The following is a 14,178-nucleotide window of genomic DNA, read 5'->3' as shown; positions in this document are numbered from 1 at the left end:
TCTGAAATAGCTTTTAATCTTGGAGAGCATGAAATTTTGAAAAACATTCAGTCTTCATTAGCCATTATGCATCGTAACACACTTGATTGCATAAAATAATTAACTATTTGCTCAATCTAGCCCTCAATACACCCAAAACTGAAACAATTTCATTATAAGACTCAAGTTCAGAACCAACTTTCTATACACCTTCAAAATTATCAGTAAAATGCCACATTAGTCAATTTATGTCAAGGTGTCACTATTGCAGCAGCAGTCTGCCATCTCTCTCTTAGTTTGAAGTACAAGTAAGGTAAAATTCAAGCTGAAGTATAGTTACTTAATGCTGCACTTTAGAATTGCATAGTGATATTATAAAAAGATGGTGAATTAGTATTTTTAATTATTTAGAAGGCTTAAAACATAGAAAACTAAATGTATATTTAATCTGGGAATTTTCTATTCACTTGCAAAAATGATCGATTAGGACTTAAGATCATCTAATCATGAAATAAAATGAGGAAATGTGTTCATCAAATCATGTTGACAAATGCTTTGGTGACCTCATTATTCATCTTCTCCTTCTTCTTCTCTCTATGAGTAGGATATGCTGAATATGCAAGCATCCTAGAGTCATTATGAATGATATTCTATTTCAGCAACCCCTTTGTCAGTTAGCTATTTCTGTTTCAATTGTATAGTCAGAGATCGGTATCTTCTTTTAGCACTTAGTACTGATGAGCATTGGCACATAACACTGATTCAGAGAACATTGAAAAGAAAAGTTATGAAACAACAAATAAATAAAAGATTTCAAAAACAAAAATAAGTATTTTTCAGTCAATTAAATATGTTAACTTCAGCAACAGCATATTAGCGCACATAATGAAAAATGAGTGACGACTACAATAGGAGAGAACGTACAGCTGAGACTTGGAGAGTGGTTGGGGAAATCTAAGAGCATTGATTCTTCCCTCTAGCAAGGACCTTTCATGCAATGCAGCTACTGCAGCTGCAACCTGAGACACAAAGATAGAATTTGACTCACCATATTTACACCCCTTACTACTAACACCAAATCCAATGGCATTCCAGCAGCCATCCTCTTCAGCTTTCTTTTCTCCTAATCTAACTAACAATAAGCTTGACCCAGCTTGTATCAGCGATTCCTTAAGCATCCCAATCGTGAAGAACTTGCCATTGGTTTCCCCATACAAAACTGAAAGCTGGGACAACAACCAAGTCAAGCTTCCAAGTAATCTTGGGCACTCGAAACTTGGAGGTTTAGCATCTAAAAGCCCATCCTTGCTCAACAGCAACTTAAGAGAAGCAAGAGCTTCTCTTCCAATCGCTTTCAAACAGAGCTTGAAGAGCAGATATATGTGATCCCTCATTGGCGCGTCAATCAAAATCCCAAATTGCGGCGAATTTGAGATTATCCATCTCTTTAAAACATCCTCTTTCACCTGATTCAAGCTTGACGCGACCCGAAGAACAGCATAAGAGTATGACAGTGGATAGTCCCGCCAGGACTCCACTTCACATCTCAAAGCCCAGAACTCCGATGGAAGAATTCGAACGCCCCCCTCCATCAAAAAACCACCTTTTTCATCAGAATCAGAGGCGAAGTTGGCGCACTCGATGGATAAGAAGCCAGGGAGTGTGAAGGTCCTACCGGAGGCATCGGGCTCGGGCGTGGTCACGACGCCAGGGCAGTCTTTGTAGAAGAAGTTGGAGCCGAGGTCTCCGAGCTCGCCGTCGAGAGAGAAGCAGAGGTCGGCATCCGCGCCGCGAAGGGGAAGGATGAAGCGGTTCTCCTTCTGGAGCTGGGCCTCGGACTTGAAGGAAGAGGGGTAGCGAAGGGTGTCGAGGAAGGCGAGGTCGAGGAGAGGGCCGCCGGGGGCGGAGGAGCAGAGAAAGGAGTGGCGGAAAAGTGATTCCGGAGGCATCCGGTGCCGGGGATCGTAGAGGCAGCGGCAGAAGGAGGCGGAGGAGGAGGAGGGGGCGACGGAGGAGGAAGAAAGGAAGTCGGAGACGGATTTGAGGGTGGTCTCGGCGAGGGCGGCGAGGTCTTTGAGGAGGGAAATGGTGGTGGGAAGATCGGCGCCAGAGGGGTCGGTGATGGGGATAAGGCTAGGGTTAGGGTTTGGATGAGAGTTTTGCGTGTAGGAGGGGATTGGACGAACGTCGAGAAGGAAGGGACTCGAGGAGAACTGAGGATCCATGAACACTGAGAGAGAGAGAAAGAGAGAGCCGGGGGGGTGGGTTGAGGCCTGAGGGAGGAGAAGGGCGTTGGAGTAGAGCACGGACTACCGGAGAGCCAGGTTGGAGCTGCCATGGACTACCGACCCAGACCCATGGAGGATCGAGTCCGTATATAAGTTTCATACTGGGTCGGACTGGGTCGGAATTTCTTGCCGCCAAGGCCCGGCCTAGATAAAGTGCAGGCTTCAGGTAGGCATGGCCCGAAAAATTTTACCAGGGTTGACTCGAAGCCTGCTTGAGCCAAAACCTGAGCCAGGCCGGAAGCCCAGCCAAGATCAAACCCGACAGTGCTAAAATACTTGGCCCAGCTCGAGTCCCAAACCGTAATACCCCTTTTTTTGAAATATATATATATATTCTTTCAAATATCAAGATAATTGAGAATTGGGAAGACTTAAAGAAGAGAAAAATGAAAAGACTTATTTCTGGTTTGAAAAACCTCTTGTAACTTTTCTTTTCGATTATAAACGGTGGAATTGTCTAAGTGTTAAGTTGGTTATTTTTCTTACATCTCCCCCACCCCCCCCGGCCCACCCCAGAGGCCCAGGTATCATATACGCCCCCAAAATAAAGAGCCTTGAGTACTAGAAGAAAAGCACCAATACCTAACAAAATTAAGTGAATACCCAAAATTGTAGTCATTTTATTTGCATGCATATTCTCATAAAATACTCTTTTTTTTGCATGTATACCCTTATTTTTCCCTTATATATATATCCATATCATCTAACACAGTTAAGTTTAACTAAAATAAGTGGTAGATGTGTAAAAATATATATAAGGGTATATATGTAAATCGTAATTTGGTGAGGATATTTATGCAAAATTGAATATTTAGAAGAATATTCACACCAAAAAAAAATTAATATATATATATATATATATATATATATATATATATATATATATATATATATATATATATATTGCTTACAAGAAAGTTCGAACTGATTATTTTTCTCCATAGTTAGATTTTCGTCGAACATTAAATAAAAGTCGAGCGTTAAATGGAGTATAGCTATAGAATATTAACAAAATATTTTCTTGTGGAGGGACTGATTTGCAATTCATACATACATAGCAGTTAAAGAGAAAAATTTTCTTATCCTCTTTTTTCCTTCGCTAATCTGACGCAATCTTAAAGAGAGTTTGGGATCTGTGCAAAAAGATATCCACGAAGATGTGAGAAATCTTCATATTGAGCTGCTAAGGCAATTCCATACTGATGATTTATTTTTTGCTTTCTTGTAAATATTTATATCCAAGCATTATTTAGAATTTTTTTGCATAATTTTGCATTACTTTTTTCTTAAAAAATATATTTAATTTTCAGCCATAGACTTTTAGACTAGCTAGGATGGTGGAGACTCCTTTCTCAAGTATATGCCATTTTGATTTTCGAAAGTTGATGCCCATATGGTTCACATTTTAGCATGAGATACAAGATATCTAGTATTATAAAAAGAGCAAAATGGACTAAGCTATGAGGATCCTAGAAATTTATGCCGAGTTATTTGAATTTAAGTGGGAAATTACTATGTTCATCATTAAGATATAGTGGTAACCTTTATGATGATGATAATCATGTACTGTTATCTCTTAAACAGTGTTTCTCAAATTTTTTTAGTGATGACAGATAGAAATATTGGATTTGCTGACCTCGACAGAGAAGCAAGATGAGTTCATGAAAGAAATGCAGTTACTGCAGAGGGAAAACTAGCAGATCCACTGGTTACTTTGAGGTGTCATTAGGGATTTTAATCAAATTATAATCCTTTTTTGTTGGTGTTTTTTGGTTTCAGAATGATCAAGGTTTGTGGCGTGCATATAGTTCATGATAATTGGATTGCCACTTGGGAGCTAATCAATGTGCAAGCAAAGCCAGAACTAAATGATTATCTGAAATCCTAGTATATTTTGGCTATACTAACATTTTAGGTTATCCATACGAGAGAAAAAAATTAGAGAAGATAATTGGGAAGATCTAGATGCGATTTCGTCATCCAAAATTGTGCATGTTCATTATAGATTTCAATCGTGAAAAGAGAACAGCTCCTTCTTTGCATCAGTTACCTTTGAACTGCTTTGGTGCTTTTTTGTGGAGTTTTTCCTGATTCTTTGAATTCCTGCCCCTTCATCTCCTTTCCTTGTTGCTAGAATAGTGTGCCGACATTGATTGCATTATGCAATTATGAGCATTTCCGTAAAAGACAATAGTAAAGGTTTAGCAACAGGTTTTGTCATGTATATAATGTGGAAATGCTTGGCATTTTTTATTTTCTAAGCCAAGGGATGCGTTGAGAGGATTTTTTGGTTATATTTGAACTTGCTCGACCTGAACCAAACCCAGCCCAAATGTCATCTCTAGTGGTGGAGATTCTGTGACACCTGTAATGTGTGAATAAGTGATGAGAGCACAAAAGTGCGATCTAAGTACCAATTAACTTAGCCTAATGCTAGCAAAATAATGATAAATAATATGTGTTAACATTTGCATGATTAATATTTTATCCTTAGCACTTATTATAATTTTTATCATTATTTTGTATAAATTCATCTAAAAAGGATGCATCTTCCCAACTGCAGAACAGAGTCCGTGACTCTTCTTCCGCGCAGCCGAACGACTTCCCAAATTTCGCGATGCAACTCAAGCTTCCAGCCATCTGCAGTCAATTGACTTTGTGATTCCAAATCAGCATCATCCCAAGCGCCAGCATCAGTTATTTTTTCTCCATCTGCACCGTCCACGTTCCAGCGTATCAGAACTCCTCCCTTCCCGTCTTGACCGCTTTCTCATCCTCCCAGCGTTTGTGTCCAACTCGTCTCGCCCACGTCTACCTCTTCCAAGCTTCAATCCCGCAGCCGTCCGCTCACCCTGCACCTCACGCGCTCCAGCTCCCGCGATCGCGATCCATCCCAGCGTCCGTGAAGCGTCCCGGCTGTCCGTGAAGCGTCCCAAGCCGTCTGCGATCACCGCCCAGCCGTCCGCCCACCTCCTTCGCCCGCGTCCGTGATTCACTTCCCGGATTTCAGCTGTCCGTGCAACCTCCCGAGATCCCCCTTCTACCAGCCATCCGCATCCTCCTGCGAGCATCCCGAGATGCTGGCTCACGGCATCCGCAATCTTCCGTCTCGGATCCACGGCGTCCGAGCTTCTTCTTGTCACGCCCCGAAATCCATCACCTGGGTCCAGCATGCGACTGGCTGCATGAGCCCTAAAGCAGTGCCCTAAAGATCATGCAAGGCCTAAGATAAACAAATAATTTTCAATAATTCCATAAATGCCAAAATTAATGATTACTAAAGTTAAATCAAATCCAACCAAAATGTACGGAATTATTACATAATTTTCCAATGTCCATAAACAAAAGATAAATTAACTTCTATCTATCTAGCAGTCAGACTCCATGCTGATCTCATTTCTCGTCCCACCCAATGGACTCTACAAATCCAGTGCCTCTGAAAAAGAAAGTAAGAGTAATATGAGCTTTTCCAGCCCAGTAAGAATCCCAACAGCCACACACAAAATATTAATAAAATAAATCAAGCATCAAATAAATGCTATTTCATCATTCAAAAAGCTTAACAAACAACAAGCGTATATGTCAGTACATATACATAAATCCTCTTTCACATTATGTGATCCATTCACATATTACTCTGATTTCCAAGTTTCAAAGTTTTTTCACTTCTGGCATTGGACTAACCAAGTTCATGTCCCAGTCCAAGACTGCACAAATCCCACGCATAAGCTCGTGGCAGCTATCCCACGCGTAAGTCCGTGGAGGCTATCCTACGCATAAGCTCGTAGAGGCTATCCCACGCGTAAGCCCGTGGAGGCTATCCTACGCATAAGCTCGTAGAGGCTATCCCATGACAAGGTTAGTCCAACCCAATTTACATGTCTAGTTTTACATATTTAATCAAATTCCAATCACACCACATATTTTTATAATTTCTCAAAAATATGTTAATTCTTTCCAATTTAATTATTTCAATATTTCCATAGCAATCAAAATGCACATCTCATATGTGTCATACAAGCTCATAAAATTAATATCAACATACTGATAAAAAATATATCCAAAGATAAAATTCCATACATGCATAAAAAGAGGTACTCAGTTGTAGGGATTCTTACAGAAATTGTAGACTGACGTTACCCCGGATCTGAATCACAACCTACGCACTGGGGTGCTGAGTCCCCTGATCAAAATCTTCTGGCACCGCTGACTCCTCCCCTACAACATCAATTATAAATCACAAACTAAATTATTTAATATTTAAGTATTCTAAACCATAATTCACATCTACTATGGGGTCCATCACCAGGTCCCCAACATCTCAATCCCTCCAAATCTAGGGCAGTCGGGGTGGCCCGACTCCCACCCTTATACCACCAGCCTATGTCGTCGCTAGCCGTGGCCGCAGCCACGTCGTGACGATGATCGGTCCCGGTGAAGAGACCAAAAGCAGGATGATGAGAGAGAAGGGTTCTTCCCTTCCCTTCTCCCTTCACGGATGGGAGTACATCTCCCATCCTCCACCTTTTTGGTCCAAGGGCAACAGCTAGGGTGGCTGTGCCCTCACCTTCCCCAACCCGACAACACCTTTGTCACCCCTGATGCAGTCGCCGGCCGCCACCGTTGCAGTTGCCGGCGATGGTGGCCGGTCAAGAGAGTGAGTGAAGAAGAAGAGATCTTCTTCTTCTCCCCCCCAAGAACCGACATGCTCTTCCCCCCCCCCCTCTTCCAACATCAACAGACGGCAATCATCGCGGCGGTTCGGCTCCCACCCGATGGCAACCCCAGTGGCCCACAACCGCCGCCGCCGTCGCCGCCGGGGGCCAGCCGCCGTCATCGCCGCCGACGAGAGGGAAAGGGGAAAAGGAAGGAGATGGATTCACGAGGAAGAAGACCTCGGATCCATCACTCCCCTTCTCCAATAAACCCTAGAAAATCCCTCTCCGACCTCCCACAGTCCCGATTCAACCCCGCCGCCATGAATCCCGGCCAACCCGACGGCCGGCGGCGGCGAAATCCGGAAGAGGGAGGCTGAAACTGGGGTACCCTGTTTCGGCCTCTTCCCTGACGATCCGCCAGCCAAAATCTCGATCCTACCCAGCCTAACCCTAGCAAAGGAAACACAAGAGGTGAGCCATGCATACCTCGGTCCGGCGGGGTGCTCCGGCGGCCTTTTCGGCGATGAAATCGGAGAGGAATCTGTGAGCAACTCGGGAAAAAAAATCCTCTCTTGTGGAGGGTCTTCACCGAAGGAAAGAGGAAGGCTTGTCCCCCGCGGCCGGTCGGATCTCCCTCTCCGGCGCTCGGTCTCCTCCGGCGAGTCGCCTCCCACCGAACGCCGCCGCCGCCCCTCTCTCCCGTGCCCCTCTCTACCATGATCGTGCCTAGGGCACGATCGTAATAAGGGGATGGGCCCGATCTTTTCGGGCTGGCCCGTCCCCTTTCCTTTTTTTTATGGGTTTTCACATTCTCCCCTCCTAAAAAAAAATTTCGTCCGCGAAATTAACGTACCTGGATTACCAAAGAGTTGAGGGTGTTTGGCTTTTATTTCTTCCTCGAGCTCCCAAGTGGCCTCTCTTTCTGAGTGATTGCTCCATTGCACCTTTACATAAGGAATGGTCCGACGTCGCAACACTTGATCCTTTCTATCCACAATCCGTACCGGGTACTCTTCATAAGTTAGGTCTTCATGCAGACTTATAGGGTCAAAATCTACCACGTGGTTCGGGTCTGGAATATATTTTCTCAGCATTGAAACATGGAACACATTATGTACGCCTGATAAAGCTGGTGGTAAAGCCAAATGATATGCCACTTCTCCAACTCTGTCCAGGATCTCGAATGGACCAACATACCTAGGGCTTAATTTGCCACAAACCCCGAACCTCATCACACCTTTAGTAGGAGATACTTTCAAGAAAACATGATCACCTACCTGAAACTCCAGTTCTCTTCTCCTATTATCAGCATAACTCTTTTGTCTACTCTGAGCTATAAGGAGCCGTTCTCTGATCACCTGTATCTTATCCATAGTTTGCTGTACTATCTCTAGACCCAATACTTTTCTTTCTCCCACATCATCCCAACAAATTGGAGATCGGCATTTCCTGCCGTACAGTGCCTCAAAAGGAGCCATCTGAATGCTGGTCTGATAACTATTGTTGTAGGCAAATTCAACCAGTGACAAATGACTATCCCATGCACCACCCAAATTCATGACACAAGCCCTTAACATATCCTCCAAGATCTGAATAGTGCGCTCCGACTGTCCATCAGTTTGTGGATGAAAAGTTGTACTGAAGTCCAGTCTTGTACCAAGAGCTTTATGAAGGCTCTTCCAAAATTGTGACACAAATCTAGTATCTCTGTCAGACACAATTGAAACTGGAATTCCGTGCAGCCTCACAATTTGCTCTATATACATACTTGCCAATTTCTCCAAAGAAAAACCAACTCTAAAAGGCAAGAAATGTGTTAACTTGGTCAGTCGGTCAACAATCACCCACACTGCATCATTACCCCGAGGAGTCTTAGGCAAAGCAGTCACAAAATCCATGGTGATATGTTCCCACTTCCACTGAGGAATGAGAAGAGACTGTAGTGGTCCAGCAGGCCTCTGATGCTCAGCTTTCACTTGCTGACACACTAAACACTGAGCCACATACTGCGCTATATCTCGCTTCATGCCACTCCACCAAAAATTTTCCTTCAAGTTTCGGTACATTTTAGTACCACCTGGATGCACTGTATAAGCTGAGTTATGGGCCTCATCAAGAATCTCTTTCTTCATTTCTGGTACTTTTGGCACACATACCCTGTTCCCGAATCTTAAAGAGCCATCTTCATGCACTCGGAATTCTAACTGCACACCTGACTCTACTGTTTCTCTGATCTTCTATAACTCTGGATCCTCTTTCTGAGACATCTTGATCTTTTCAATCAGAGTAGGCTGCACTATGAGGGTAGCCAGATGTACCTTAGGATCATGTAGCCGTATCTCAATCCCTGATCTCTCCAAATCTAATAAAATATGCTTCTGTGTAGTGATTAATGCTGCCAGCCCACTTGAGGATTTTCTGCTCAAAGCATCAACCACTCCATTTGCTTTCCCTGGATGGTAACTAATAGTCAGGTCACAATCTTTCAGTAGTTCTAGCCATCTTCTTTGCCTCAAATTCAGCTCCTTCTGTGTGAAGATATACTTCAAACTCTTATGATCTGTGAAAACCTCACAGTGTTCTCCATACAAGTAATGCCTCCATATCTTCAGAGCAAAAACTACTGCTGCCAACTCCAAATCATGTGTAGGGTAATTCTGTTCATATGACTTTAACTGTCTAGAGGCATAAGCTATCACCTTCCCATTCTGCATCAGTACACACCCAAGTCCTTTACAAGATGCATCACTGTAGATGGTGAAGCCTTCTGTTCCAGATGGAATAGCTAGCACTGGGGCTGTCACCAGACGCTTTTTCAGCTCTTGAAAACTCTGTTCACAATCATCTGTCCATTCAAACTTTACTTGCTTCTGAGTCAAGCGACTTAGAGGCATGGCAATACGGGAGAACCCCTCAACAAATCTTCTGTAATATCCAGCCAATCCTAAGAAGCTGCGCACTTCAGTTACATTGGTAGGTCTACACCACCCAACTACCGCCTCCACTTTCATTGGATCAACAGAGACACCTTCTTTGGAGATCACATGCCCAAGAAAAGAAATGCTATCCAACCAGAATTCACACTTTGATAACTTAGCATACAGCTTCTTTTCTCTAAGAATTTGCAATACAACCCTTAGATGTTCTTCATGTTCCTGTGGGCTCTTTGAATACACCAAAATATCATCAATGAACACTACTACAAATTGATCCATATAAGGTTTAAATATGCGATTCATAAGATCCATGAAGGCAACCGGTGCATTTGTCAAACCAAAAGGCATGACCAAAAATTCATAATGCCCGTATCTGGTCCTGAAAGCTGTCTTGGGTACATCCTCTGCCTTTATTTTCAATTGGTGGTAACCAGAACGAAGATCAATTTTTGAGAAAACCTGAGCCCCTTGCAGCTGATCAAACAAATCATCAATCCTTGGTAGTGGGTATTTATTCCGTACTGACCACCCTGTTTAGTTCCTGGTAGTCTATACAGAGTCGGAGGCTATCGTCTTTCTTTTTCACAAATAATACAGGAGCGCCCCAAGGAGAAACACTAGGCCTGATAAAACCCTTATCCAGTAACTCCTGTAGTTGTTCCTTCAGCTCTTTCAATTCAGCTGGAGCCATTCGATATGGAGCCTTTGAAATTGGACCAGTGCCAGGAATCAAGTCGATGGAGAATTCAATCTCCCTATCAGGGGGTAATTCTGGCAATTCATCTAGAAACACATCTGGAAATTCTGCCACCATAGGGATATCCTCTAACTTGGGCTCCTCTTTCTGGGTATTTAACACAGCAGCTAAGAATCCTTCACAACCTTTTAAGAGAAGCTTCTTAGCCTGTAGAGCTAAGATTAATTTCATTTGATGAGGTGACTTGCTACCCACCAACCCAAACACTGGCTGACCAGGGATCTGAAACTTGATCGTTTTCTCAAAACAATCAACAGTAGCATGGTATGCTGCCAACCAGTCCATTCCAAGAATCAAATCAAAGTCATTCATCTCTAAGACCAACAAATCTGCATTCATTTCCCTGTCCTCAATGCCCAAAATACAGTTCTTGCAAACTGAATTAACTAATATAACATCTCCACTTGGCGTTGAGACACAAAGATCAAATTCTAATGGCACCGGTGATATTTCAGTATTCTTTCTAACAAAATTGGCTGATATGAATGAGTGGGTAGCACCATAGTCAAATAAAATATTTGCATCATATGACATTAACCTAATCATTCCTGTACATAGTTACAAGACACCTAATCACAATCTTTATCCATACATGCACGACATATATAACCTAAACAAATTTATGATATGCCAATAAAAGAAAATATTAGGGATCGATTTATTACCTGTCACCACTGAATTAGAGGCCTTGGCATCCTGCTCTGTGAGTGCATAGACCCGCCCCTGGGTCCTAGGCCTCTGCTGCCCTCCCTCTTGCTGCTGTCCCTCCTGAGGTGCTCGGTTTATAGGGGCTCTCTGAGAAGACTGAGGTGCCTGTCGCCTCTGCTGTTCTTTTCCACTAGGACATACAACAGCCTTATGTCCTTCTTGACCACAAGAAAAACATGTCCCTCCAATCCAAGTGCAATCTCGCTTAAGATGAGGTCCTCCGCATCTGTAGCATCTAATGGCACCTCGGGCTTGACCTCTGTCTCTGGTGACAACTTGATTCGGTCTCTGATCCTTTGACTTGAAGGGTCTACTATTTTGGCTCGGAGAATCAGTAGATCGAAACCTTTTCTTCATATTCTTTTCTCTGGCAGCCTGGGCGTTGTCAAGCCCTTTTTCTATCACCAGGGCTTTGTTAACCACATCTTTATAACTAGACAGTTCAAAAGCAGCGACTTGTTGTTGAATCCGTCCCCTGAGTCCATTTTCAAATTTTCTTGCTCGGTCACTATCCTCTGATATCAAAGTCGGAGCATATCGGGACATCTCTTTAAACTTTGCTGCATACTGTGCAACTGTCATATCACCCTGCTCCAGTCGGTCAAACTCCCTATATTTCTGGAATCGGATACCCTGGGGAAAATACTTCTCATGAAAAACCTTTTTAAATTCTTCCCAAATGAAGGGGGCATCATCCGGACCAAGCTTTCCTTTCTCCATCTCCCACCAGTCAGCTGCCTCACCCTGTAACATAAAGGTGGCCAAAAGGACTTTCTCCTCATCAAGGCACCTCAGAGCTTGAAAGACTTTCTCTATCTGTTTCAGCCAGCTCTCAGCCTCCATCAGGTCAGCCGTACCTTTAAATGCTGGGGGTGCATATCTCTGAAAATCCAATAGACTGACTCGGTGCTCCGGCTGAGCTGTAGTGCTTTGTTGTTGCTGCTGTTGTTGATACATTGCTTGCTGCTGCTGCAACTGTTGCTGCAAGAACTGTTGCTGTACTTCTACCATCCTCATCATGTCTTCCCTGGCAGCAGCTTGCTGTTGCACCATCATTTGCATCAACTGTGAAGCACTTATCGTCTCCCCAAGCTGAATACTTGGTCCTTCGGATGTCCCAATCTCCGGAGCTCCCATCTCTGGAGTACTACCAGTAGGGTCCATAGTGTGCTCCTGCTGTGGCACACCCCGAGTCGGCGTGGATGAAGTATCTTCCTGCTGTCCAGAGGGTGCCCAAGCCGTGGAGCCATCCGCAAATCGGGTCGGCCTCCTGGCACGCCCCCGACCACGCCCTCGCGCCATATCAACCTACACAATTTTTTTTTCCAGCATCAAGATTATCAGATTGAGAAAATTTTGCATCCTTCATATGCTAATCACACCATTTTAATATCTTACGTATTTAGTGATTTTCCCAACTCAGGCTTACTCGAGCCTAAACCCTAGGATTCCTAAACTTTAAGCTCTGATACCACTCTGTCACGCCCCGAAACCCATCACACGGGTCCGGCACGCGACCGGCCGCATGAGCCCTAGAGTAGTGCCCTAAAGATCATGCAAGGCCTAAGATAAACAAATAATTTTCAATAATTCCATAAATGCCAAAATTAATGATTACTGAAGTTAAATCAAATCCAACCAAAATGTACGGAATTATTACATAATTTTCCAATGTCCATAAACAAAAGATAAATTAACTTCTATCTATCTAGCAGTCAGACTCCATGCTGATCTCATTTCTCATCTCACCCAATGGACTCTACAAATCCAGTGCCTCTGAAAAAGAAAGTAAGAGTAATATGAGCTTTTCCAGCCCAGTAAGAATCCCAACAGCCACACACAAAATATTAATAAAATAAATCAAGCATCAAATAAATGCTATTTCATCATTCAAAAAGCTCAACAAACAACAAGCGTATATATCAGTACATATACATAAATCCTCTTTCACATTATGTGATCCATTCACATATTACTCTGATTTCCAAGTTTCAAAGTTTTTTCACTTCTGGCATTGGACTAACCAAGTTTATGTCCCAGTCCAAGACTGTACAAATCCCACGCATAAGCTCGTGGCAGCTATCCCACGCATAAGCCCGTGGAGGCTATCCTACGCATAAGCTCGTAGAGGCTATCCCACGCGTAAGCCCGTGGAGGCTATCCTACGCATAAGCTCGTAGAGGCTATCCCATGACAAGGTTAGTCTAACCCAATTTACATGTCTAGTTTTACATGTTTAATCAAATTCCAATCACACCACATATTTTCATAATTTCTCAAAAATATGTTAATTCTTCCCAATTTAATTATTTCAATATTTCCATAGCAATCAAAATGCACATCTCATATCTGTCATACAAGCTCATAAAATTAATATCAACATACTGATAAAAAATATATCCAAAGATAAAATTCCATACATGCATAAAAAGAGGTACTCAGTTGTAGGGATTCTTACAGAAATTGTAGACTGACATTACCACGGATCTGAATCACAACCTACGCGCTGGGGTGCTGAGTCCCCTGATCAAAATCTTCTGGCACCGCTGACTCCTCCCCTACAACATCAATTATAAATCACAAACTAAATTATTTAATATTTAAGTATTCTAAATCATAATTCACATCTACTATGGGGTCCATCACCAGGTCCCCAACATCTCAATCCCTCCAAATCTAGGGCAGTCGGGGTGGCCCGACTCCCACCCTTGTACCACCAGCCTATGTCGTCGCTAGCCGTGGCCGCAGCCACGTCGTCACGATGATCGGTCCAGGTGAAGAGACCAAAAGCAGGGTGATGAGAGAGAAGGGTTCTTCCCTTCCCTTCTTCCTTCACGGATGGCACTACATCT

The 14,178-nt window shown here is 43.2% G+C and overlaps 1 protein-coding gene across 2 annotated transcripts in view; it reads right to left on the bottom strand.

Annotated features, from left to right (window-relative positions):
- Positions 1 to 2,336, bottom strand: part of LOC113463504 (U11/U12 small nuclear ribonucleoprotein) — a 44,866-nt gene extending 42,530 nt beyond the window's left edge. For both annotated transcript variants that reach the window (XM_039133903.3, XM_039133902.3), the window contains exon 1: positions 904 to 2,336. In XM_039133903.3, the coding sequence (XP_038989831.3) occupies positions 904 to 2,204 (1,301 nt within the window). In that variant the 5' untranslated portion in view covers positions 2,205 to 2,336. The remainder of the gene's footprint in view (positions 1 to 903) is intronic.
- Between the last annotated feature and the right edge of the window lie 11,842 nt (positions 2,337 to 14,178).

Source organism: Phoenix dactylifera, chromosome 4, assembly GCF_051530095.1.
Source record: "Phoenix dactylifera cultivar Ajwa chromosome 4, Ajwa_hap1_PhDact_Kaust_v1.1, whole genome shotgun sequence".
Lineage (NCBI taxonomy): Eukaryota > Viridiplantae > Streptophyta > Magnoliopsida > Arecales > Arecaceae > Phoenix > Phoenix dactylifera.
The sequence above is the reverse complement of the archived record's forward strand: the minus strand, read 5'-3'. Positions and strand labels throughout refer to the sequence as shown.